The 23100-nt window shown below is 49.2% G+C and overlaps 1 protein-coding gene across 1 annotated transcript in view; it reads left to right on the top strand.

Annotated features, from left to right (window-relative positions):
• GRIK4 (glutamate ionotropic receptor kainate type subunit 4) overlaps positions 1-23100 on the top strand; it is a 212931-nt gene that overhangs the window by 7061 nt on the left and 182770 nt on the right. Inside the window, 1 exon segment of the mRNA XM_019547060.1 lies at positions 15974-16105. Within this exon segment, the coding sequence (XP_019402605.1) occupies positions 16024-16105 (82 nt within the window). The 5' untranslated portion in view covers positions 15974-16023.

Here is a 23100-nt window from a genome sequence, read left to right as displayed (position 1 = left end):
CCGCAGGACCCTGGCGAGGAGTGGGATGGGGCTGCAGGCAACTCATTGTGGGAGGAGGAGGATTGGCTCCCTGCTGCTGTGTGCATTCCCAGGAAGCAGGGGGGACCCATGTCCCCCAGATCTGTGTGCAGGGCAGGGGCAGGCATGGGCTGGGGCTTCCACCCTGTTGCCCTCCCTAGGGTCTCCACAGCCCAGCTCCACTGCAGGGCACAGAGGGGAAGCTGCTTGCTGCTGCAAGCTTGATGTTGCCTTAGCAATATGTCCCCTGCATGCGCAACAACAGCAGGGTGGCAGCTTGGGGTTGTGCCCCTTGCTGCTGTTGCGCAGGCAGGGGACACCTCACCAGGGCACCATGGAGCTCAGAGCTTCAAGCAGCTTCCCCGCATGGCCCCTCTGTGCCCTGCAGTGCCAGGTTGCACCCGCTGTGCTGAGGCAGCCCCAGGGGAGGGCAATAGGGCGGGAGCCTTAACCTACAGCGGACAGCCTGTACCCATCCCTTCCCCACGCACAGATCTAGGGGCATAGGTTCCCCCTTACCTCCCCCGGGAGTGCATGCAACCCCAAGTAGCCAGCTTCCCTCTCACCTGAGCCCACAACAGGCAAGCAGTGAAAGGGGAGGGGACAAGGATCTGGGAGCCAGGCTCTGCTCCACTGCAGCCCTGGCACCTGGGAGCACCCCCTCCAGCAGGGTTGGGGTGGGAGGCAGGGGACTGTGGGTAGGGGGCACCAGCAGGGCTGGGAGGGAGGAAATGAGGGGCATGAGCAGGGCCAGGGGGCTGTGGGGCAGTCCTTGAAATAAGACAGTCCCCTTGCAGTGAGGATAATTAAGCATCAGAACAACTTACCGGGAGAGGTTGTGCACTTGCCATTGCTTTGAGTCTTGAAGAGGAGAGTTTGAAAGACATGCTTTAATCCATCTTTTGGGGAGAGCCTCTGTGACCTGAGTGTACATGAGGTCAAGCGGTACGCTCTGTATGGTCGCAGAGACGCCCTCTGGCCTTAGAGCCTATGAATAAGGATGAAACCTGCCTTCGCCTGCTGTGTTGGATCCTGGATGGACTGAGTCATGTCTCTGATCCTTCACTGAGGTTGTCTGATCTGCCTTTCCTGAAGTGGAAGGCAGGGTAGAGTTGTACTTTACAGACTATCCAAAGTAGATTTTTTTACATTCGCGCGCGCGCGCGCGCGCACACACACACACACACACACACACGCGCGCGCGATATCTGTCTGTCTGTTTGTCTATAGAAGGTAAGGTAGGTTTGTACCTCATAGACCAAGGGGGTCAAATATACAGCTCGTGGGCTGCATCCAGCCCCAGGGCTGCCCCATTGACCAAAATGCTGCTTCAGACCAGTCCTGTGCAGTGCTCAGCACAGGTGCTTCCCACAGCGTTCTCCGAGGCCAGGTCCTGGGCTGCGCCTCCCACTGTGCTCTCATGGGCCAGGCAGGCACTGTGCGCTCTGGATCAAGCATACAGGCAAAGGGGTTTGTGGGCCTGCTCTGGCCTGTGGATCAGCTCCACACCCCTCATCTGGCCCCGCAGGCGTGCTCAGTTTGACGCCCCTGTTACAGACCAACTAAAACATGGGCCTATAACAATATGTGTGTATATATACACATACATACATGTGCGTGCATATGTGCACATATGTATACACGTGCGTGTGTGCAGATAATATATATACACATGCACTTCGGTTGGTCTGTAAGGTGCAAACCTACACTGCCTTCTCCTTGACTTCGGCATAACACAGCTAACAACATCTCCTGAAGTGGTCTCTTGCTTCTGAGGCTGGGGAGAGAAAGGATCGGGGTGTCAACCAGGGATGTTTAAAACTCCGCTTTGAGTCTCCCAGGCTCCTGTGTGATGTCAGTGCCCCCTCGGTGAAATGGGTGCAGCGCTGCTTCACTTTCTGTGAGATGGCGAGGATAAAATGGAGTAAAGGTTGGGAGGTGCACAGATAAACAGGGCCAGACAGGTGCCTGGGAGGGACAGATAAGGCTTTTGGATTTTTCCTAGCAATCATTTTCTGCAAATCTGCACTCCTGCTGCGGTAAAGATCCTGTTCCTTTGGGCTGCTGTCCTGCTGCCAGGACTTGGGTGAGGGAATGAGAAATCGCGGTGGGAAAGTTGCACGCTGGAATTTGTCTCCACAGTATTTGTTGTCAGTCTGGGGCTGCCCATGCTCTCCCCCCACCCACTGCCACGGGGGCTCTTGGGAGTTGGCCTTTTACTAAAAGTAAGGGGAGCTCATGTGGGAGCTGCCCATTCTCTCCCACCCCCTCAAGGCTTTGACATTTCATCCTAGCAACACCGCTGTGCTGCACCAATAATTGGATGCTGCTCAGAGTTAAACCGTTAATCAAACTTGCAGGTTTCTGGTCTGGAATCTGTTTGTGTGCCATTTGTGCTACAACCAAGATTAAAAGCTTCGCTCACACAAATAAATCCCTTCTCAATGGAACGTCGGTAACTGATTTGGGCTTTGGATCCACTTTGCTGGAAAACGGCATCTGTTTCTTGCTGCAGGCTTCTTAGTTCCTCCCCAAACTCTCTCTCCTCGGGCTTGAACATGTGCACCCTAGTCCTTGTACTCTTCTGTTTGTGTATTCACAGGCTTGCCTTCTCGCCCCTGCACTTCCTTGTGCATGCGCTCACTTTTGCATTGTACACACTTGCCCATGTGTTCTTGTGCACGCCCCTCTAACTGATGTGCATACGAGCTTATATGCTGTTGTGCATTTTTGGCATGCGTGCACACTTGCCTGCTGCTCTCTTGTCTGCATTCAGAGTCGTGTGCTTGCTTCTGCCCTGCATGTGTGCATGTGAGCCTTCGTGCTCTCACATGCTTGTCCCTGCTCTTATACGCTGTTGCTTGAAAGTTCCTATTTCCGCATCCGTTTCCACTTACGTATGTTCTCATGTATGCTGCTGTTGAGAGTCCAGTTAAAATACATAAACCATCCAACCCACAAGTGTCTTCCCAAATGACCTGGTTTTTAACTACTGGCTCTGAGGTTCAGTTATGAATCAAAATACTCTTTGGGCCATAGGATGGAAGATAATTTATTTTACTTACAGTTTTGGCAGACATAAAAAGAAGCAACGCTGGCTTTTTGGCCATAAATGACCTCCTTCACGTTGCTTTGGTTGAAGCCACTTTGCTTCTTTTTTTTTGAATCTGCCAGAGGTTTAAGTGAAATGAATAGACTAATCTTCCTTCTCTTGCTCATGTAGCATTTTGGTTCACAAAAAAAAGCTCTTAAAATGTGAACTGTTCTGAAATGTTCCCAGGCCTGATTCACAGAGTAGAATCTCCTCTGGTCCTGGGACTGGTTTTGTTCAGTATCTTCATCAACAGCCTGGAAGATGATGGGATGGCTGCACCCTCAGCAAGTTTGCAGATGATACCAAGCTGAGGGATGTAGTAGACAGGCTGGAGGGTAGGGCTAGGATTGAGAGACTTAGACAAATTGGAAGTTTGGGCCAAATGAAATCTTATGAGGTTCAATAGGGAGAAGTGCAAAGTCCTGCACTTAGGATGAAACAATCCCATGCACCAGTACAGGCTGGAGACCAGTCTGAATAAGTAGCAGCTCTGCAGAAAAGGGCCTGGGGGTGACAGAAGACAATAAATTGAATGAGCCAGCAGTGTGCCCTTGTTGCCAAGAAGGCTAACGGCATCCTGGGCTGCATTGGGAGGAGTGTTGCCAGCAGATCAAGGGACGTGATTCTTCCTCTCTATTTGGCACTGGTGAGGCCACATCTGGAGTACTGTGTCCAGTTTTGAGCCCCCCACTACAGAAAGGATGTGGACAAGTTGGAGAGAGTCCAGCAGAGTGCAACAAAAATAGTTAGAGGGACATGATTGATGAGGAGAGGCTGAGGGAACTGGACTTATGTAGTCTGGAGAAGAGACGGCTGAGGTGGGGATTTAGGAGCAGCCTTCAACTCCCTGCTGGGGGATTGCAAAGAGGTTGGAACCGAACCGTTCTCAGTGGTGGCGGATGAAATGACAAGGTGCAATGGGGTCAAGTTGCATCAAGGAAAATTTAGGTTGGATATTAGGAAAAACTTCCAAACTAGGGGGTTAGTGAAACGCGTGAACAGTCTTCGCAGAGAGGTGGTAGAGTCTCCATCCCTGGAAGTTTTTAAGACCCGGGTAGACAAAGTCTTGGCAGGGATGATATAGTTGGGACTGGTCCTGTTTTGAGCAGGGGGTGGCCTAGATGTGACCTCGCGAGGTTGCTTCCACCCTCATTTTCTATGCTTCTGTGATTCATGTGGAAAGCAACTGGGAAGAACTGTAAAAATAAATGGGGGGTGGGGGGGTTAGAGCTCATTGAACAGTTTCCATGAAAGAATTTTTGCAGGAAAGAGACAGTCTCCTGAAAATTAAAATGTGTTGTTGGGTGGGAAGAGATGGATCCTTTTTCCTTGAAAAACTTTCCTTGGGGGGAAAAAAAATGGAATCAAGACACAAGAGACACTGTTGGGTTTTGACAACCGGTGTTGGTTGGGGCTTGAGCGAAAATTCTGTTTCAGTTTGTACAAATAGAAAAAGGAAACTTGGCATTTTTTTTTTTAACAAAACCTTGAAAAAGTTTGAGAAATACATCCTTGTTTTTTTTCGCGGAGAAAAGAAAATCCATTTCCTGAGCAGCATGAATTTTTTGTGCTTATGTGGAAAGGCGTTGAGCCTAAGATGACACCACAATAATGGTTTCCTGAAAGAATCTTTGTCTGTCTGTAATGCTACCATCTCACTCAGGCCGAGGGCTTAGAAAAGTTGTGTTTCAGCAAGTGCACTCCAATCATGCTCTAATGAGAGATAATCGGGGAAATTAGCGGAAAGACCAGAAGCTCCTGTTCCTCTCATGTGTTGTGTATTGTTTTTGTGTGACCTGGCACTAATCTAAGAGCTAGGGGCAATTAGGAGGAGGATTAACATGTGCTTATTATATGCTATAGTGACAATTTTGTTGCAGTTTGCAACATTATATTGCTGTCACCTTGCGATCTTGGAGTGCGTTGCAGATATTAAGTCTCTTGCCTGCCCCTGTGAAATAAATAAGGATTAGACTAACTTGACAGCTGGGGCATGCAGACACTGAGAGATGAGGTGATTTCCTGGGCCATGCAGTGTTGGAGATACAAATAGGGGTCCTCAGGCTGCTGCTCTGATGGTTAAAGCCCAGGGCTGGTCTGACCCCGCTGACTCTGTCAGCATCTGAAGGAGGGAAGATAGACTTGAAGGATCAAACCTGAGCTGAGTTGGAGAAGTTTCAGGTCATTTCACTGAAGGTTTTTCAAAAGTGGTTTTACACTGCAGGGTTTGCCCCTTTCTCCGGCTACCCTGCCCTTGACCACACTGCAGGTCCTAGCCGCGATTTCTTCCCTTGCTGCCAGTCTGACTAGTGCAGGATGGTCCCTATGTTCCCCTTGATAGGTGGTTTCATTGATGTGATAACTTGCAGAGCATTTAGGATCTTCCTGCTGGACTCTTGTGAAGGTTTTGTTAATATGAAAGCCTCTACCTTGCTGCCCGGAGGAGCAGCTGCTGCTGGAAGGTGGCTGCAAATGTCAGGAGGCATTCCAGGTTTGGAAGAGTCACTGAGATCTCCCTCCACATCCTGCCCCGAGGTTGAGTAGAGACAATGTTTCTAGAGTCAAATGTGGCTGGAAGCACTATCTCCAATGAGCTGCCATTGGGCTGGTAATTATCATTATCAGCGTATTGGAAACGGCAAAACATTTGACACGGTGTCAAGATATTGGTGTCAAGCTCCAGTCAACAGGTGCTCCATGCCCTTCTCCACTGGGAGGGAGCCAGCTCTTTTCTCCTCTTGTATTGACTTGAAGCCATTTGTCCTTCTCCTCCCTTCTAGTGTCTTCTGATCTTTTTTCTTCACGGGGCTGGCTGACCGACTTGATGCACGTTGGCATCCGAAGCAGGCAGGGCTTTGCCTGAACCCTGACATTGCAAACGTTTGCTGTGCTTTAATGGAAAGAATTTCTGAGCACTGGAGAAATATCCCAAGACCTTAAGGGGATTTTTTTTTTCCCAAATTAAGGGTGGCATTTTAAGGTGCTTCAGTCATAGCTGGAGAGCAGAGTATAAGGGTGCTGGTACTGGAAGCAGGGCAAACTTGGAGCAGAGCCAGGGCTAGATGGGCATCCCTCACAAAATGGCACAGTGCACAGGTGTGTGCCACTGCAGGGCAACGCTGGGGAGGTACCACCTGGGCTGCTCTGCCCCGCGGTGGCAGCGAGTTAACTGCTGGGGGACTGGCAGCCATGAGCTATTTCCCCATGACATCCTAGTGGCTCTGTGAGGTGACCTCAGGGCAGCGAGGTGAAGTCATCCAGGAGCCAGCTGGGCCTTGCATTGTCCCTTTACTGTGGAAGTTAGGGGGAGCTTGTCCTTGCTAAGAGGCTGTACGTGCACACATTCTCGCAATCGAGGCAAAGCCGAAGGGGTGTGAGCTGGTTTCTGGTTCTGCTGCTGTCCTTAATTGGCCTTCATTATCATTGTATTTGCATGTGCAGCCAGCTCCATGAAGCAAACTGAGAGACACAGCTCTGCCTTCTCCCTACCCCCTCACCCTTGATGAGCTCCTTGAATGAAATAAGCTGTAACACCTCTGTAGGTGCGTCTACACTAACCCTCTTGCAGGTATTACCATTTGAGATATGGGGCAGGTGTCTACCTTCCTCATGGCTCACAGATGTAGTCACGCCAGCCAGACTTGTAGGTGCGAATGAGGCTAAATGACATGACTGAGGTTGCAAAAGAAGTATGCAGCAGAGGAGATTCTTGAGCCAGGGTCTCCTATGGCTCAGCTTGGCACCTTAAGCCCGCTGTGCCGTACTTTCCTTCCTGCCCGATACACAAAGATATTGAGGCCTATCTAACCCTAATTAGATAGTTGTGAAATGATTTATGCATGCACCGAGGGGGGTGTTTGTGTGTGTGTATGTGTGTGCGCGCGCACCAAGTTAGCAAGTAGTAGGGAAAGTCTGATTCTGCTTTGGCTATACCTGGAGGAGGTTTGAAGGAAAAGCCCAGTGAAAGCTGAAGATTGTGGAGATGAGAAGAGGCAGTTGAAAGGACCCATAAAAGCGAGACTTGTCAGGTTTGCAGTAATCCGGTGCCTCCAGAATTATTTTTTCCCTACAGTTTTCTCTGGAAGGTGTCAAGTCAAAATAAAGAGACAAAAAAACCAAAAACCCAAAAAATCTGCAGGAGGGGGAGGAAAAAATCCATTTGATGTCTCAGTTGAATAGGTGTTTATCTCCAGCATCACCTCCCCATGGATATCGCCACCTCCAGCGCTAGTGGAATGACCCTTCCTGCAGCGGGGTCTGCACCGCCGTGTGATAGAGAGTAAGAGGTCCTTTTATCCCACTGACCCCTGGGAAAGCAAGATACCACCAGCCTGTCTCTCACCTCGGATGCATTTAGTCCTGGCAAGCCAGAGTGCAAATATTGTGAGGACAGTGCAGGGAGAGGAAGCACGGTGTAACTGTAAGTTGTCAGCGGAGGTGAGCAGAGCTCCAGTGGGGCTGGTATCTGGCTTCAGTATCCAGCTGCTTCACAGGAAAGTGTGAGAAACCCTGTAGTTATGAAATGACCAACCCCTGGGGGATCTTCCTTCCTGACTCGCATCCTGTGGAGACTAGCTGGTGCTTGAAGATACTTTCTACCCCATCCAAAATGACTGGCCTGCATCTGTCCCTGCTGGGATGATTCTGGATATCCATGCCTGCATCTGATCCTTCCCTTGAAGCCCTGCTGTGCTTTCGGCTGCACTGAGGCCTGGTGGCAGCAAGTTCCACAGCTGGGGAGGAACATCTATTGCCTAAATTGACTGGTTTTTTTGTTTGTTTGTTTGTTTCTTTTTTTTTTTTGTTTCATTGAATGTCATGATTGCTGGCTGGGTTGTAATTTGATTCCCTGCCCCCTACTCCTCCTACTCTCCCTTTCTCTCCTGCTTTAGCACCCAGCAGCAGCCAACTGGAATGGTATTCAGATCCTTTCCTTCTTGCCAATTCCATTTAAATTCCAGCTTCTCCACAGATGGAAATGTGCACAGGGGAAATGACTTGCTGTATCTGTCGAAAAGAATGAAAAGGCCTTTTTAAGTTGTTTGGTGATGTTTCCTGACAAGTTTGGGTTTTTTTTCCCTGGAATTCCTCAGTATTCTGCAGCTGTGACATTTGTTTTTTTCAGTTGCAAAGCTCTCTGGAGCTTTGTCTGAGTGGCACTTTCTCCCCTCTCATCAGCCTTCCTATGGTGACATACAAGAAGCCGTCTAAACCAAAGCTGCCTCCAAGGCCCCTCTTGGCATGAAAGCTGCCTCCTTGATTTCAGGGATAAGATTGAAGCTGCTGAAAAGTTTGAGAGAGACTGCTTGTTTCGAAGTGGTTCTGTCGCTCCTGGTCTTGGGTAAATATTTTTTTATCAGGAGGGACAGGATCTGTCGCGGGTTCTTGGAGAGCGGTGTGGTGAAGAGGGGGTTTCAGCACCATGGACAGAAGCAGGAATGCAGGAGACTCGTTTCATGCCTGGTCCCGCAAAAGAGGCGCGTGGCCATGCTTTAATTCATGGCGAGCCGAACCAAACTACATCCGAGGAGGTTTACTTTAATGCACCAGAAAGACTTTTAAAGAGTCTGGAAAACCTTCCGTGCAAGCAGTCACGCCGTTGCAACTCAAGAAGGGGCAAAAAATGTGGCATGTACAAAGGTCCCAAGGTGCTCTGCCTTGCTGTAGACATTTGCTTCAATGCGGGAGTTGAGCTTGGTTTGGAGGGAGCTTTCTGGGCAGAAGTAATTTTAGTACTAGGGAAAGAAACAGCAGTACAAGGGTTGTACCTGGTCCCCAGGAATGTCCTTGGCAGGATGGGCAATGGGATCAGTGTTGAATAGTGATGCACTGTGAGATCCTTTGGAGGGTGCTTTAGGAAGTGTGAGGAGTTAAGCAGATAAGGCCAGGCTCAGGATCTCCCTGCTTGGCTGCTCCCCTGCCCCCTCTGCCAGCAAGTAAACACTGCAATAAATGAATTGGTTGTTGAAATGGAGCACTGCTCAGTTCACAAAAGTTACGGAGGGGGCCTTGAGTATAATGAGGTTGAGAACCACGGGTGTAGCAGATCCGTCCTGGTGTTCGGGAAGTCTTCAGCACCACAGATGGCAGCAGAAGTGGAGAGAAGGTGCTGTGGCTAAAGAGCTTATTCTGTCCTTTAGATTTTACTGCAATGAATAACAAATTCCCTATAAAAGTCCCCAAATGTCACAAAGCTGCTACAAGAGAAACGGGAGGGAGAGCGTTTACTTTGTGCGATAAAAGGCATCTTATTAAATATGCACAAGTCATTTCAGACACGGTCACTGCCTCCGAGAAGTAAACCTTGCTTAATTCTGCTGGGTGTTTAGACACTTTTCTTTCCTTGAGACAATTCGGGAAGCAGCCAGGACCATCTTGATTCATTTAGTCCTCCTGAATTTTCAAAGCTAAACATGCAAAAATGCTCACAGCTAAAATTACTCATTCTTTCCGTGCAGAGGCGAGCCAATGACCTGCCAGATCTCGATCCACCAGCTTACTCATCAATTCATTTACCCCCTACAGTGGGTTATGAAACAGATTTTTCCAGCTGACCCACCCCTGTGTCATGTTCCTGTGGTCATTAGATTAACACCGCCTAAAACAGCGTGTGCTCTCTGTTCTGTAAAGAGCTGCATGGTTACCAGTGTTGCCTGTAGTCTTGGAAGTGCTTTGGCCCAGTAGACAGAACCTGTAAGTGCAGGACATGAAGGTGTCTTCTTTGGGAATCTGCTTCTCTCACTGAGGAAGTATGTTTGATTTCTCTAGATCTGGAAAACTTGTCTGTGGATACAGAGCTTAGTGTAGCCGTTTCTCATATGCATTCTTGCTGCGTCTTGCTCGATGGTGGGGAGGAAGCAACAGAATAATTCTTTTGGACTCTTTTGCTGCAGAAGGAAAGGCTCTGTCGTCTTCTCTGCTGGAAGCCTGTCTTGTACTTGGATGGGTGCCCCATTCGTAAAAGCACATGCAATTCTCTGACAAATGTCCCATATCACCCCAGAATCATGGTGACAAGTAAAGCTCAGTGGAAGGCACATTTCCTGGCTTTAAACTGCAGGCACTTGGGAGATGAGGACGATTCGCACCCTTTACAGCTTCAGGGAAGTGAAAAACTGGGGGAGAATGGCTAGCTTTTCAGACAGGCAAAATTCCTTCCCAGCAAAGGGAGGTGGGTAGCACTTGTTACCTTTTTATACTTGGAGAAAACTTTGGAGGAGGGGAGGAAGGTGGGCTGTAGGCAAAAGGAAGCTCTCTTCCCCCTGTCCTGCATTTCTCTTAGCTTCTCTTGCTTGGCCCACCGAGTCTGATCCTCCTGTCATGCTCTCAGAGGCACTTTGGAAGTACCTGGATGAGCCAGACAGTGCATGAGGAGTGGGTAAGAGGGCAGGAGCTTGCTTAGTCCTGTCATTTGGTAAACTCCTGAGGCTCCTTCCATGCCTGCCAGCTTTTCTTTGGGCTTGTGCTCGCAATCAAAGCCTTGAGAAGCTGCTCTTAGCCAGGGATAATGTGTTAGGTGAATGCAGCATCCCTCTGTGCTCCATGTTCTAGGTAATTACAGCCCCACCGATCTCGAAGCAGAGCTCAGCAGGTGCCTTGTATTTATTATTTAGCTTTGCTATTAACTCCAGGCTGGGGATGCAGAGACAGCTGCTTCCCTGAAACTGCTGCACTTCGCCTTTTCTCCAACTGAGGATGGCTTTGGGCCGGGTGCTGTGAAGGTGGCCTCGAGGTCAGCGTGACTTTTCCCAGCTCGCTGTCAGTATTTATGCAGTTAGATTGGTGCACTGATCCAGTCGGTGCCTCAGCAGTGCTGTGCTCCTTGGAGATGTAGAAGGAGATTCGCTCCTGTGCGTTAACAACACTGGGACGCTTCTTGCAAGAAGGAGAAAACATTTAACTCTGGCATCCTGCCCAAATTACAGTGTGGCACTTTCTCATTGCCTCTGATAGGACATGTGCTCTTCTGCCTTTATCCAAATGATGATATATGCTATTAAGCTACTGCCAGGTTCTTCCCCAGAGATGGCTGCATGTTAGTGGCAGCATGTTTGCCCTGAGTATTGGGCTCATCTGAGTCTCTGGGAAAAACACCTCTCTTGTCGAGGTGCTTTTGGGGACAGACCGGAGGGCTGCTATTGAGAACAAGCTGCTGGGAGAGCAAGTACGGTGATGGGGGAGTTAGTTTCAGGCTATCAACTCCATCTTGCCACTTCGTCCATTATAAGCGTCAGGTCAGCACCTCAGGGGAGGATTTGCTTTTGCTCTTCTCATCTTGGTCTGAGCGCCGGCTATTGTTGCGTCCCTGACAAGCCCCCTCTGCTTCTACGTTAGCACTCTTGAGCTCTTACATTTCATTTAACAAATGCTGACAAGTATGGAATTTTCTCTTGGACTGAATCACACGACAATGTGCTGCCATTTCCTACGGGTCTCCTTTACAAATGTCACTGACAGGCAGCGATATTAAGGCAAGGGATCAAGGCAAGAAGCGGGCCCGGAGCAGAGGGGAGAGAGAGAGAGCAGCCGGTGGCAGGGGGAGTGGGTGGGGATTCAGGTGACATGTTCAAGATGACAGTGCAGCAAAGGAGCTTCCAATACTTCTGCTAGTTTCCGGTACAAATACCTTTTGATTGGTTGCTCTTTTGAACAAACAGGCAGCCAAAGTGTCAGCGGCTGGCAGACTGCAGCAGGGCTGTAGTGGAGAAAACAGCAGGGATGAGCAACTGCCAAGTTTCTCCATTGCATCTCAGGCAGAAAAGGTATTTAGAGTTTCCTTCCCGGTTTCTGTATCTTTCTGGTCATCTCTTTTAGGCTGTCTTGGTCAGGCAAAAGGAGCCAGCAGGGAGGGAGGGAGGGTGGTTATGTCTGGCATCCTGTCGTAAGGACTTTGTTAGCACAGGTCCGGTGGTTAATCGCAGTGCACAAGGTGGTGGTGGGGGGGTCACTCCTGGCATTGTGCATCTGAGCCATTGCAACAGCGGCAGTGGTGCACAGGGAGTGCCTGCAGACTGCATGGCAGCTCTGTGGGCAGCTTTCAGTCCAACCCTGAGAAGGCCCTGAGTCTCCTTGGAGTTGGCGGGCATCACGGGTCCTCCCCGTTTCTCAGGATCTGGCCCCCTCTCTTTTATTTCTCTTCTGAATCGATTGGAGAGACGGTATGTGCCTGTGTGTCTGTAATGTGGAGAGAGTGTGGGCAAACTACTTCCACAGGTCTGGCTGTAATACCAGAGTGAGTAAATTTGAGTTGATCCTGCTGTTTTGTCAATAACCTGGAAAGTTTTGAAATAACTGCTTCAAAGCGCTCAAATGATATGTTGTTCTACGAATTGAATCTGCTGCTGCAAACACTTCTAAGTAACCAATTTTCCATACGCTTAACATTTTCGGGCTTGCTGTTTTACTGCTATTGCTTTGCCGCTGTTACAGACAAACCAAACAGTCCGAGAGGTGCAATTTCCAAAAGTAACTAGGGATTTGAGAGGGTGCCTTTTGAAAGGGCCCTGATTTTTCCAAAGCTGACCACCTTCTGAGTCAGGTCCTTTCATAGGATCTCCCATTGGGCATTGACATGCTGGGGCACCTTGGCCAGCAAATATGTCCTCCCAGTATTCAGATACGGTATTTTCCTACATACCGCATGCCCTGGAATAAGATACGCACCTTCTGTTTGAAAGGCAGAACAAATTAAAAAATAGACCTTTCCTTATAGTGCAGCAGCTAGGGAGCAGAGCCTGCTCATTGCTCTTCTCCCTCTGAACTGCATGCAGAGTTGCTTTCTCTTTTGCTGGCACAAGTGCAAGTGGCAGCAATGGCTATTACTGTATTTTCTCAGTTATAATGCACACTCGAATTTTCAGCAGCTCGTTTTGGGGGAAATGGTGCACGTGTTGTACATAAGAAAATGCGGTGCGTGGGTTTGAAAGGAAGGAAGTGCAAGAAAGTAGGATGTCACGGTGATCGGGATGAATGTCTGAGGTCTAGGGGTTGGTTCTGTTCTCTTCCCCGGATTTCCTGCCCAGTGCTGGCCAAGTTGCTTACGATGCATCTACATTTGTGTCCCCAGTGTGTCCTGGCAGGGATGTACTTGCTTGCTGGTTGTGAAGCCAGTCTAGAGACATTCCTGATGGCTGTTTTCAGAGTTGACTGTTGCGGAGATGTCCCTGGAGTGGCTTTGGCCCCATGTTCCTCGGCTTAAAGTGGGGAAGCAGGAGGGCACGAGTGGGGTGTGTTGAGAGACATCCCTGCTGGGGACACAGTGAAGAAGTACCCAGAGGGGAACTGAGGCAGAAGAAAATCCTGGTGAAAAGCGGTTCTCCCTTTCAAAGGCATGTTGTATGGTGAGACTGTCAGATAACGGGAGCTCAGAGACTGCGTAGAGGCACCTCAGCATCCACTCCAGGGATTGAAAGTAATGTTTTCCCTCTGACTGACCTCTCCGTAATGTCAAAGGCGTTTCAGTAGTTTTTTGCCTCTGTAAGTGCATCCAGATTTGGTCCTGTGTCTTTAGATGAACAAACAACGTTGAGTATGTTTCCCAGCAGGCTGGAGAAGGGATAGACAAGGTAATGGATGAAATATTCAGAGTCAATGTTTAAGGGCATTCCTGCCTGTGGAGATGATTTTATCAACTTAAGGCACAACAGTTTTGCCGCTGATTGAAAATTTCCTCGCCGTGCTGCTGTTCATGAAACCTCTGGAAAACATCTCTGTGCCAAGACTTTGGTCACTCCAGGAGGAGTCATTTGCTCTGACATCCCTCCTCTTCCAGCTGTGCCCTTCCCTCGGTAAATGCTACTCTGCCACTTTGGGTGACTGAGCAATGTGGCAGGGTGCACCGCGTGGACGCGAGGCCTAGCCCTACTGTGAGCTCAGAGAAATGCTTTTCAGTTCAAGTGACAAACGTCTGTGCGTCTGGAGCTGAGCAACAAATCTAACCCTCTGCTTGCAGGTTAGATTTGACGTCGTAATTGCAGCTCTCTGCAGCACATGGATCAGTGACAGCAGCGTCGGCCACGCTGAAGATTAGCGTGGGAAATCTTGCTCATCTATTCCAGGGGTCAGCAAGGTTTTTGGGCAAAGTGCCCGAATCACCCAGAACCTTGACTTGTAAGATGTTGGTGCGCCAGGGGCAGATGGCAGGGGAGCTGGTAGGGCCTGATCCTTGTTGTGGCAGTGCAGCCTCAGTCCCTTTCCTTAGGCATGTGCACCAAGCAGAATGGCTTCACGTGCCATGCTGTGGCATGCGTGTTGGGGGTTGCCTACCCCTGATCTATTTAATAGTAGCCTCCAACTCTCTGAAGGGCTGTTTCAAAAAGGATGGAGCTGGACTGTTATCAGCGGTGGCAGATGACAGGACAAGGAGCAATGGGCTCAAGTTGCATCAAGGAAAGTTGAGGTTGGATATTAGGGAGAACTTTCTTATTGGGAGGGTAGTAAAGCACTGGAGCAGGTCACCCAGAGAGGTGGTGGAGTCCCCATCCTTGGAGGTTTTTAAGACCCAGGTAGATAAAACCTTGCCTGGGATGATCTAGTTGTGGATGGTCCTTCTTTGAGCAGGAACTTGGTGTAGATCAGAGTTTCTCAGCCTGTGGGTCATGACCCAAAAGTGGGTCTCAAGAATATATGGAAAGGTTGTGAACAAATTTAAAAAGCGATTCTCCTTTAAAGGAGAAAAATGTGGGAAACTCTGGCTTTTCTCTTGTAGGCTGGCAGAGGTCCAGCCTGCAAGGGGCTTCTTGGGGGGGCCCTCCATGACTGACCCACCCACCCCCTGTCCCACACACTGCAGGGCTGGGGCCTGGGGGCAGCAGGTCAGGAGTGAGGGGCACTGGGTCAGGACTGGCCTACTAGCACACGCGCACAAGGGGCTGTGTACGTTTCCACCTAAGAAAAACATTGTGTATAATAGAGATCAGTAGGCCTAGGAGGGCTTAGATCCTGGCGATACATCAGGTGATGTATGGGAATGATTGCCCCTTGCTGTGTTGCTGTTTCATGCCAATCCGGCTATTCCCCAGCACCTTGGCAAAAGTCCCTTTTCTGCTCGCCTCTCAGCCCCTGTGATCCTCATCTGATCCTTCAGCTGCCTCCCTGGGTCGAAAACAAACTGATGTTAATCGGGTACTAGCCCATAGATCAACAGAAGAGCCCCGGGATGAATTATGACAGATAACGAATACATCTGACCCTGCTGACCTGACTACCCCAGCAAAGGCAGAGAGTGAACCCAGAGCTTTGCTTCCAGGACAGGGCATTCCTGCCCTGGTGTTTTTTTACCTGGCTCTGTCTTTTTTCTAGCATTTTAAACATTTAGAGCAGCAAATGCTTATGCATCAGAGTGAGCCTGTATTTTCTGATCCTGGCGTATTAGTTAGGGTGCCCAGTTGTGTACTTCAGCTGCTCAGATTGCTAGGTAGGAACCGGTATGAGCATTTAGGTATCTAAGTGCCTTTCCAGCTAGCAGTGATAATAATAAGGCATAGTGCTTTTTCCCACCCCCAAGTCATGGTGTTGGATTTCAAAGAGCACCTGAGAGTTGACCCATTGCAGGAGGAAAGATGGGCAGCTTAGAGGCTTAGGGCTGCAGGGTTAAGCAGAGGAGAAAAATGGATCTACAAGGGGTGGGGTTTACAAAGGATGGTCCCCGGCGTTGGGATTAGAGCTGTGTGAATGACTGCTTTGCTTCCAGTCCGCGGCTAAAAAGATGCACACCCTGTCTTCTTCTCTTTCCTTGATAAACTCAGGGTGATAAACTTTCCGTCCACGCAGTTGGGCCCAACTGAAGCTGGGATGTGTCCGTGGGATGGCTTGACCCTCTGGCTGCTGTTGCTAACCCCCCTGCTGCTTTTCTCTTTGCAGAGTTATGTCATGCCCAGACCACCACAGGGCTCCATGAGGATTTATAGAAGATGCCCCGGGTCTTGGCGCCTCTGGTGCTCCTTCTGGTGTGGCTAATGAAGATCGCTGCCAGCCCCCACTCCCTGAGGATTGGTGAGTGAGAAACTCCTGCTCACCCTTGGTTTAACATCCCCTCACCCTCCCCTGCCAGCGCTGGGAGGTGCTTTCACTCCCAGTGAAAATAAAAGGCCCAGCTGCACTTGATTTACTCCACAGACACACACCTGGATAAATGCAGTTAGACACAAGCTGAAACACATGAGCTAGTCCCTCTGAAATCCCTGGGGAAAGGCATATGTGGGTACCTTGCTCAGCACAGGTCTGGTTTACCCAGATATTGAACTGTCCCTCTCTCCATATCAAGGCAGTGGTTTTGTCTGCATGGTCTCTGTACCTACCTCAGATTTAGCTCTCTGCTAGGTGACATCCTTACAGGGGCATAAACTGAATGCAGCTTATGGTGAGTATACTTATTTGTATTGTTTTCATCATGTTCATGTCACCTTATGGGGATCTTTTGAATATAAGTTTGCAGGGGGGTGAGGGGAGAGGAAATATGGAATGAGTTTTTCCCCTGGCTGATTGTTTCTATAAGCGCTATCCAAAAAAAAAAAAAAAAAATTCAGCAGCATTATTCAATTTTTGTTTTTTGTCCTAATGTTGACATGAGCAAGAAATAGTAAAACCCAAGTTGAATGCAGTTTAGCAGCGCTACAGCACTGTTACTATCTCTGAGATGCTTAGCTTATGAGGGATCCACATTTATTCAGCCTTGGCTGTGTTCATTAAAAAGTGGGTTGGGAAGCTGGACCATCACAATATATTGCTGCCCATGTGGATTAGGGAAAAGAAATGCATGTGTGCGACTCCCATAATGAGATTCACCTTGTTATGCTGACACTTGGCTCTGCTGTTAAGAATGAAACCTGCCTTCCTGCCTCCTGTCTCTGGAGCGCCGAGCTGTTTTTATTAACTCTTTGTAGCTGATACGAGGCTAATCTGTTCCCTCCCTTATTTGTTGGGGGTGAGATCTACAATAAAACTGCTTTTCCCCTTTGCTAGTGGAGCATGGCACAGTCCAAAAATACAGCCTGTGTCAGTGGGAGAGTAAAGAAGGTGGCTTGGATGTATTATCCAAGCAAAGAGACTGGGTTTGAGAGTTTTTTGGGTGGTGCTGCCCATGCCCCAGTGGACAGGGCAGGGACCTTCTAATTAGCAGCAGTCGTAGCAAATGGCAGGTTGTGGGTTTGTATCAACTGTGGCAAAGCAAACTGGGATTAACTGGCTCCTGGTTAGTGAATTTTGATCTTCCTGAAGTCATTTTCTGCCCAAGTGCAGGGGGATGGATGGATCCGATGATCTCATGATATCCCTTCCAGCCCCTTGCATCTGCATCTGCATCTGCATCTGCATCTGGCGTTGGGAGGAAATTTATTCCCCAGTCAGACTGACAAGGACGGTGAGGTTTTCTGGCTTTCTAGTGTGGGCCACGATCCTCTTCCTAGGCTCCCTTGAGCATCTCTTAACCAGTCATTTCTCTGTCATCACAATGGCAAGGCATTGGCAGTGCCTGTTTCTCTTCTGCCTTCACCTCTGCCTTGTTGTAGGGTGCTCCTGGTGTGTCTGGGTTTGTGGCTTGTGAATACATTGAAGGATTTGAAGTTGAGAATCCTTGGGAAATTGCCAGCCACTGGACTTGATGGCTCAGGGGGCGCTGGCCAGGCGTGGTTTCCAAATGGTAGGAGCAGTGGGGTAGTGGAACAAGCCACCCATGGAGATGATGGGATCCTTTTCATTGGAGGTTTCAAGAAGAGGCTGGACAGGCGTCAGTCTGGAGTGGTTTAGGAATAGCTCAGCCTGTGTTGTTGGAAAGGGTTGGATGAACTGACCCTTCTAACCCTGTGACTTTTTCTCCAGCACCTGTGCAACAGTCACGAGGGATCATCTCAGCCATCTGAAACCTGTTTCTCAACGAGTGGCAAATCCTTTGCCCAGCCCGAGTAACTGGGATCGGTGCTGGACTTGGGATGCAGAGCTCTAATCCAGTCTTTTTCTTAGTGTGCTCCAGAGCCAGTGCTAAGGCCTTTGGGAATGGTAATTGGCCCCTCCAGCCTTTGCCCAACCCAACCTTGCCTTTCCGTCAAATCTCTCTACTGAAAGAACCATCTTGCAGCACATGGCCTGTGTAAATCTTGCTACTCCAGCCTTCTCCCTCATGCAATAAAAATGCAGTTGGTTCATTGCACGGGGTCCTCTGTGCTCACAGGTGGTGAGGCAGGGTTTTCCCCAGAGCTGTAAGCAGACAGCAAAGCCCTGAGGCCAGGGATGGGAATGTGAATCCCTGAGTGCCTCCTGCTTTCCCACCTAGGGCTGGAGGTGGTGCTGTACAGCTGGAGCTCAAGTCCCCAGCATTGTAGATCCAGGAGGCTTTGACTGAGCATCTTGATCCTGAAGTAACCCCCAGGATTTGTATTTATGTTTTTGGACTAGCAGCATTGACACTGTGTACAGAGGGCCATGGTACATGGGAGTGGGGACTCCTGGGTCCTATTCTTGGTTTCCCTGTCAGCTCTGGCCTCAAGCAAGCCATCTCGCCTCCCTCTATGTTCGACTACCTGTGAAATGAGAAGAATCACATTTCCCCGCTATTACAGTGTATCAGATTAGATGTTAGAGCTTGCATGTGCAAACACAGGTCTATCCGACCTAGATGCCTTCTCAGAGTTGTGCATCTCAACTTTGGGCCCACTCAGAAATTGCATGGACTAAGTTTTTGGTAGCTTGGCAGTTTGTGTAGCCACATTGGCACTAGCCCCTGGATGTAATCATGAGCAAGCTGACTGAGCTGCCAGGGTGCAGAAGGGGCTCAGTGGGCCAGGTGCTGCATTATTTAAACTCAAGAAGCGTTTTCCACAGGCTGAAAATGGGAAACAGCATCCAGTGTTTTGAGGCTCTGTGAAAATCCCAACCTGGCTGTCTTAACAGCATGCTAGACTGCTGAGGAAATGGGAACTGGGATCCTAGCCACCCCTTCCCCTCGTGTCCTATGGAAAAGCATTGCGACTGAATGTGTCTAACTTACCTGCTCGTTTTGTGCAGACATTCATTTCAGTCTCTAGTGGGATGATGCAGAGTCTTGGAAAATGTTCTCTGCCCTTACTTATTGGTCCCAAACACCTGTTGGCCCTTTTCCTGTGTTTAAATTAAGCTGTTTGGGATAAGGTTATCTCTTTGTTTGTACAGCAGTTGGGGCTCTTGAGGCTCATACAATTCAACTAAGGCCTGGTCTACACTGCAGCATTCTCCTGGCAAACCTTGCCCTGTGTGGGCACCTGCACCCAGGATGCCGTCCTGCCAATGAAAGGTTGAATTTGTGCTGGCGAGTGGCAGAACTCCTGTGCTGGATCATTGCACCACTGTGTGCTCACTGCACTCTCTCTGCTGGGACACGCGCTCCTCCAGCAACACCCAGGACCCCAGTCCCTGTGACGGAGACTGCTATGAACACAACGTTGAACTGCTGCCCAGAGGTTGCCCTGACTTGAATTTTTTCCCTTGCCCTTCCACTTGCAATTTGCCACTTGCTTTGAAAATGTCCCTCCTTTGTGAGCAGCCAGGCAGCTGCAGGTACAAGTGCAACTAAACCTCCTGCTGCTGTCTTCTGCAGGAAGGAAACTCTGGATTCCCTTGGCTTGCAAGAGGGAAGGGACTTTGCAAGCCCAGATGCAGATTCCCACAGGCATGACGAGGTTTGGACATTGGGAAAGAGATGCAGAAGCTGGGGTATGGGAAGTAATGCAGGGCAGTCGGGAAGGAGCTGCATTGGTCATACCAAAAGGTGAAGGGGGTCAGAAAATTGGGGGCTGTGCCCCCAGATCTGTTGCTGGTATGTGGGACTGGATGTCATGCTGGGCTGGGATCCTGTAACCACCCAGCCAGTGGCTATGGACATCTTGTGATGTCCAGAAAATGCAACCTCACAACTGCACCCAGCAACGGCAGGTTCACAACTGAATGAGCCTTTGACGTTGCAAACATCACTGAGAGCTTGTAGAGCGTCAAGGCCCAGCTGGGCCTGACCTGGAGGAGCTGACAGCCACAACCCGCTAAGAAAGGAGAGCATTAATCCATGCATGCTTGCTTCTTTTACTGCTTTTGTAACAAGCCCTGAAATTCCCCCTTCAGAAGTGCCAGCCAAATTCTTGTGGGCGACATGCAAAGGAACTGTCTTTTGAAGTAACCAGTTTATTTTAACATCCCATACTGCTAGTCCTAGATGAAGAATAAGAGAAAATATTACAGGGAACCCAGAAACATTCTGAAATGCCTGCTTTTGGCAGGGCAAGCGGATAGGTTGTCTAGTAGCATAAATCAGTGCATTGCAAATGGAAAAGACGTCCGCTGAAACCAATGGAAGAGCAATCGCATACAATACATGGGGAATTTGAAAATAATGCTTGCAAGCAATCCTGTAACTGGTCATTTGTAATTTGCCTGAATAATACTGGAAAGGAAAGCAAATGTGTCATGTAAGCATTGACAATGCAGCGGCTTGGTTTTCCAGTCAGTGGCCAGAAGACATTACTCGTGTGCTCAGCTGTGGGGAGAAGAGGTAGAGATGGCTTGTGGCTGGCCTGGAGGGCTTTGCTTTGACTCAGCCAAACAGTGACAGTCACTTTCCTCTGGGGTTGATCAGTGGACCTGGCTGATGTACCTTTGCAGGGCACCTCCTAGCTGAAGGGCTGATCTTGATTAGAAGAAAGAAGAATCAGACAAAGCAGCTGGTCTTCTCCAGACCTCAAACTGGGGTGATGAAACAAAGGAGTGGTGGGATTTATACCAGAGGAAAGGCAGAGGGCCAAGAGGTACAGAGGGAAGGAGATCATGGTGTCTGTAGCTCCTGAGACAACAAATGTAAGTGCTACGAAGCCTTATGGACACAGCCCCTTCAGCCACTGCATGTGCATGGACAACTCTGCCTTCCCAGAGTATGACCCATGTATATACCATCTCGCTACCCGTGGTTCCCCCCCAGGGACCAGAGCAGCCTTTCCACAAGAACAGTGAGAAGCCAAGGGACAGTTTATTCACCGCATGGCACGCACCAGCACCAAGCTGCCCAGCGCCTGCCATAGCATGCGCTGTCAACTTGTTCTCTACAGCACCTCTGTGTACTTTTGCAGTTACTCTTGTCATAGAATTGCACCAAGATAAAGCTGGAAGGGACTCTGAGAGGTCCAGCTCCCTGCTCGCTGCCCCCTGCATCCATCTATCCAAAATCAGCAGTTTTCCCACTTTTTTCCTCAAGCTTGTTGGTAATTTTCTACCTCCCCTCCCCCCCCCCTTTGCTTTGCAAATACTATACGTAAAAAAGCAATGTTCAGCAATAACAACAGGGTTGCATGGCTCATGGAGATCCAGCCTCAGGCTAGAGGAATATCCAGTGTCCTTTCCATCTACCAAATGCACCGTCAACAGGCATCCAGCACCTGTTCAGATAGTAATTTAATTAAATCATTCCTTGCTCTGCAGTCCAGGCTTCTGCCATAAAGACATTGTGAGCCAAAGGAGCAGAATATGTGTGGGGAATCAGAGTATCACAATGAACATTGCATGATCGTGAAAGCAAACAGGCCAGCCTGGAGAAAGCCTGGCAGGTTTTTTGAAGAGTCCTTGCTTCCTGTGGAGGAGAGCATCAGACACCTGCTCCACCCAGCTAACGTTATGTCAGGAAGAAGCCCCCGGTGCTTGCAGAGCTATGGAAAATTGCCCCTTCCTATTTGTATGTTTGAAAGCAAACTGGGAAAGGGGAGACAGAATCCAGCTCTGCAGTGGCCTGGAGGACTTCTGGGTGCCTTCCTAGAGGATGCCACATCTGTTGCCAATCCAGCCTCATGCCGAGGACACACTGCAGTGCAGTGCCGGCACCTTTGTAGAATAAGCACAATATTCCGATGTGCGCATGGTCTGCAATATACCCTGGGGCCCGGGGCGTGGGTGAGGAAGCTTCACACACGCCCCGGCCTGTGGTTAGCTCTCCTTGGCCGTCCTTGTGATTCCCACTAGCTTCGGGTGGTCTTTAAGCTTAACTGTGCTTGCCCGGAATGAGACGTAGCAGCACTTAACGTTGTGTTAGACAATGCGCTAACACATTTCTTTATACGATGCAATTTTCCGGCATAATTGAGGCCTTCATGGTCAATATCAGTGCAAGCCGCAGTAATTTCTATCCGTTCCCGGATGTTAGAAATGGCTTTATTTTGCCTTTGGACCAAATGTTGCTACTGAGGTCAGGTTAATATGCCAGGAAAGGAGGAAATGAGCTCTCAGCCTCATGAAGAAGTGTCATGGCTGGAAAACCTCTCCACTTGTAAATATGATTAGCGTTTAGGAAAACAAAGCTCCCAACTGGGCATTAACTGTGCTGCTCTCCTCTGGCTACTTGTCACACCTATTCTGGGAACAAAAGGTTTAAGTACTGCCTATTCAGAAGGGAGAAGAACTAATTACTCCTAGCCAGAGGGGAACAGAATGGAGAGGAGAAGAACTGAAATGGAAAAGAAGTGGGTCACTAAAACACATGTGTGATTAGCCAACTCCTGTATGCATGGACCTGAATAGCAGCCAGAGGAGGTTTTTAAAGGATTCATCATCCTTCCTTTGTGCTCACTCAAGCTCAGGGCTACATTTTCTAAACTGCACACACTTGACGGATGCTCGTGCTGCAAGTCCATGCACAAGGTTGGGCGTTTGCTGCAATTGTTACAGTGGGGAATGACGTGTTGCTGTTGCCACAATGAGCCAGGAAGTATACAAGAGGCAAGGCTTCTTTGCGAAATGTGTGATCATATATCGTTGCTCTTAGCAGCCTTTCCGCAGCGCTTTGCATCTCTTGCTCTCCATCCCTCCGGTGTTTGTACTGGATTGGGGATTAGGTCCCTTTGGGCAGGCCCGTGCATATATTGTGAAAAGGGTACAGTCAGTTCCACTTGCAGAGGATGGATAAGGAAAGAGAATCAAACTAGGGAGCAAACCTAGCCACTCTTCGGGGTGTTATAGTCATTACATCACATAGGCAATTGTAAAGG

The sequence above is a fragment of the Crocodylus porosus genome, unplaced genomic scaffold (assembly GCF_001723895.1).
Source record: "Crocodylus porosus isolate Cpor-Errol unplaced genomic scaffold, CroPor_comp1, whole genome shotgun sequence".
Classification (NCBI taxonomy): domain Eukaryota; kingdom Metazoa; phylum Chordata; order Crocodylia; family Crocodylidae; genus Crocodylus; species Crocodylus porosus.
Note: the sequence above shows the minus strand (reverse complement) of the source record. Positions and strands in the feature narration are given on the sequence as shown.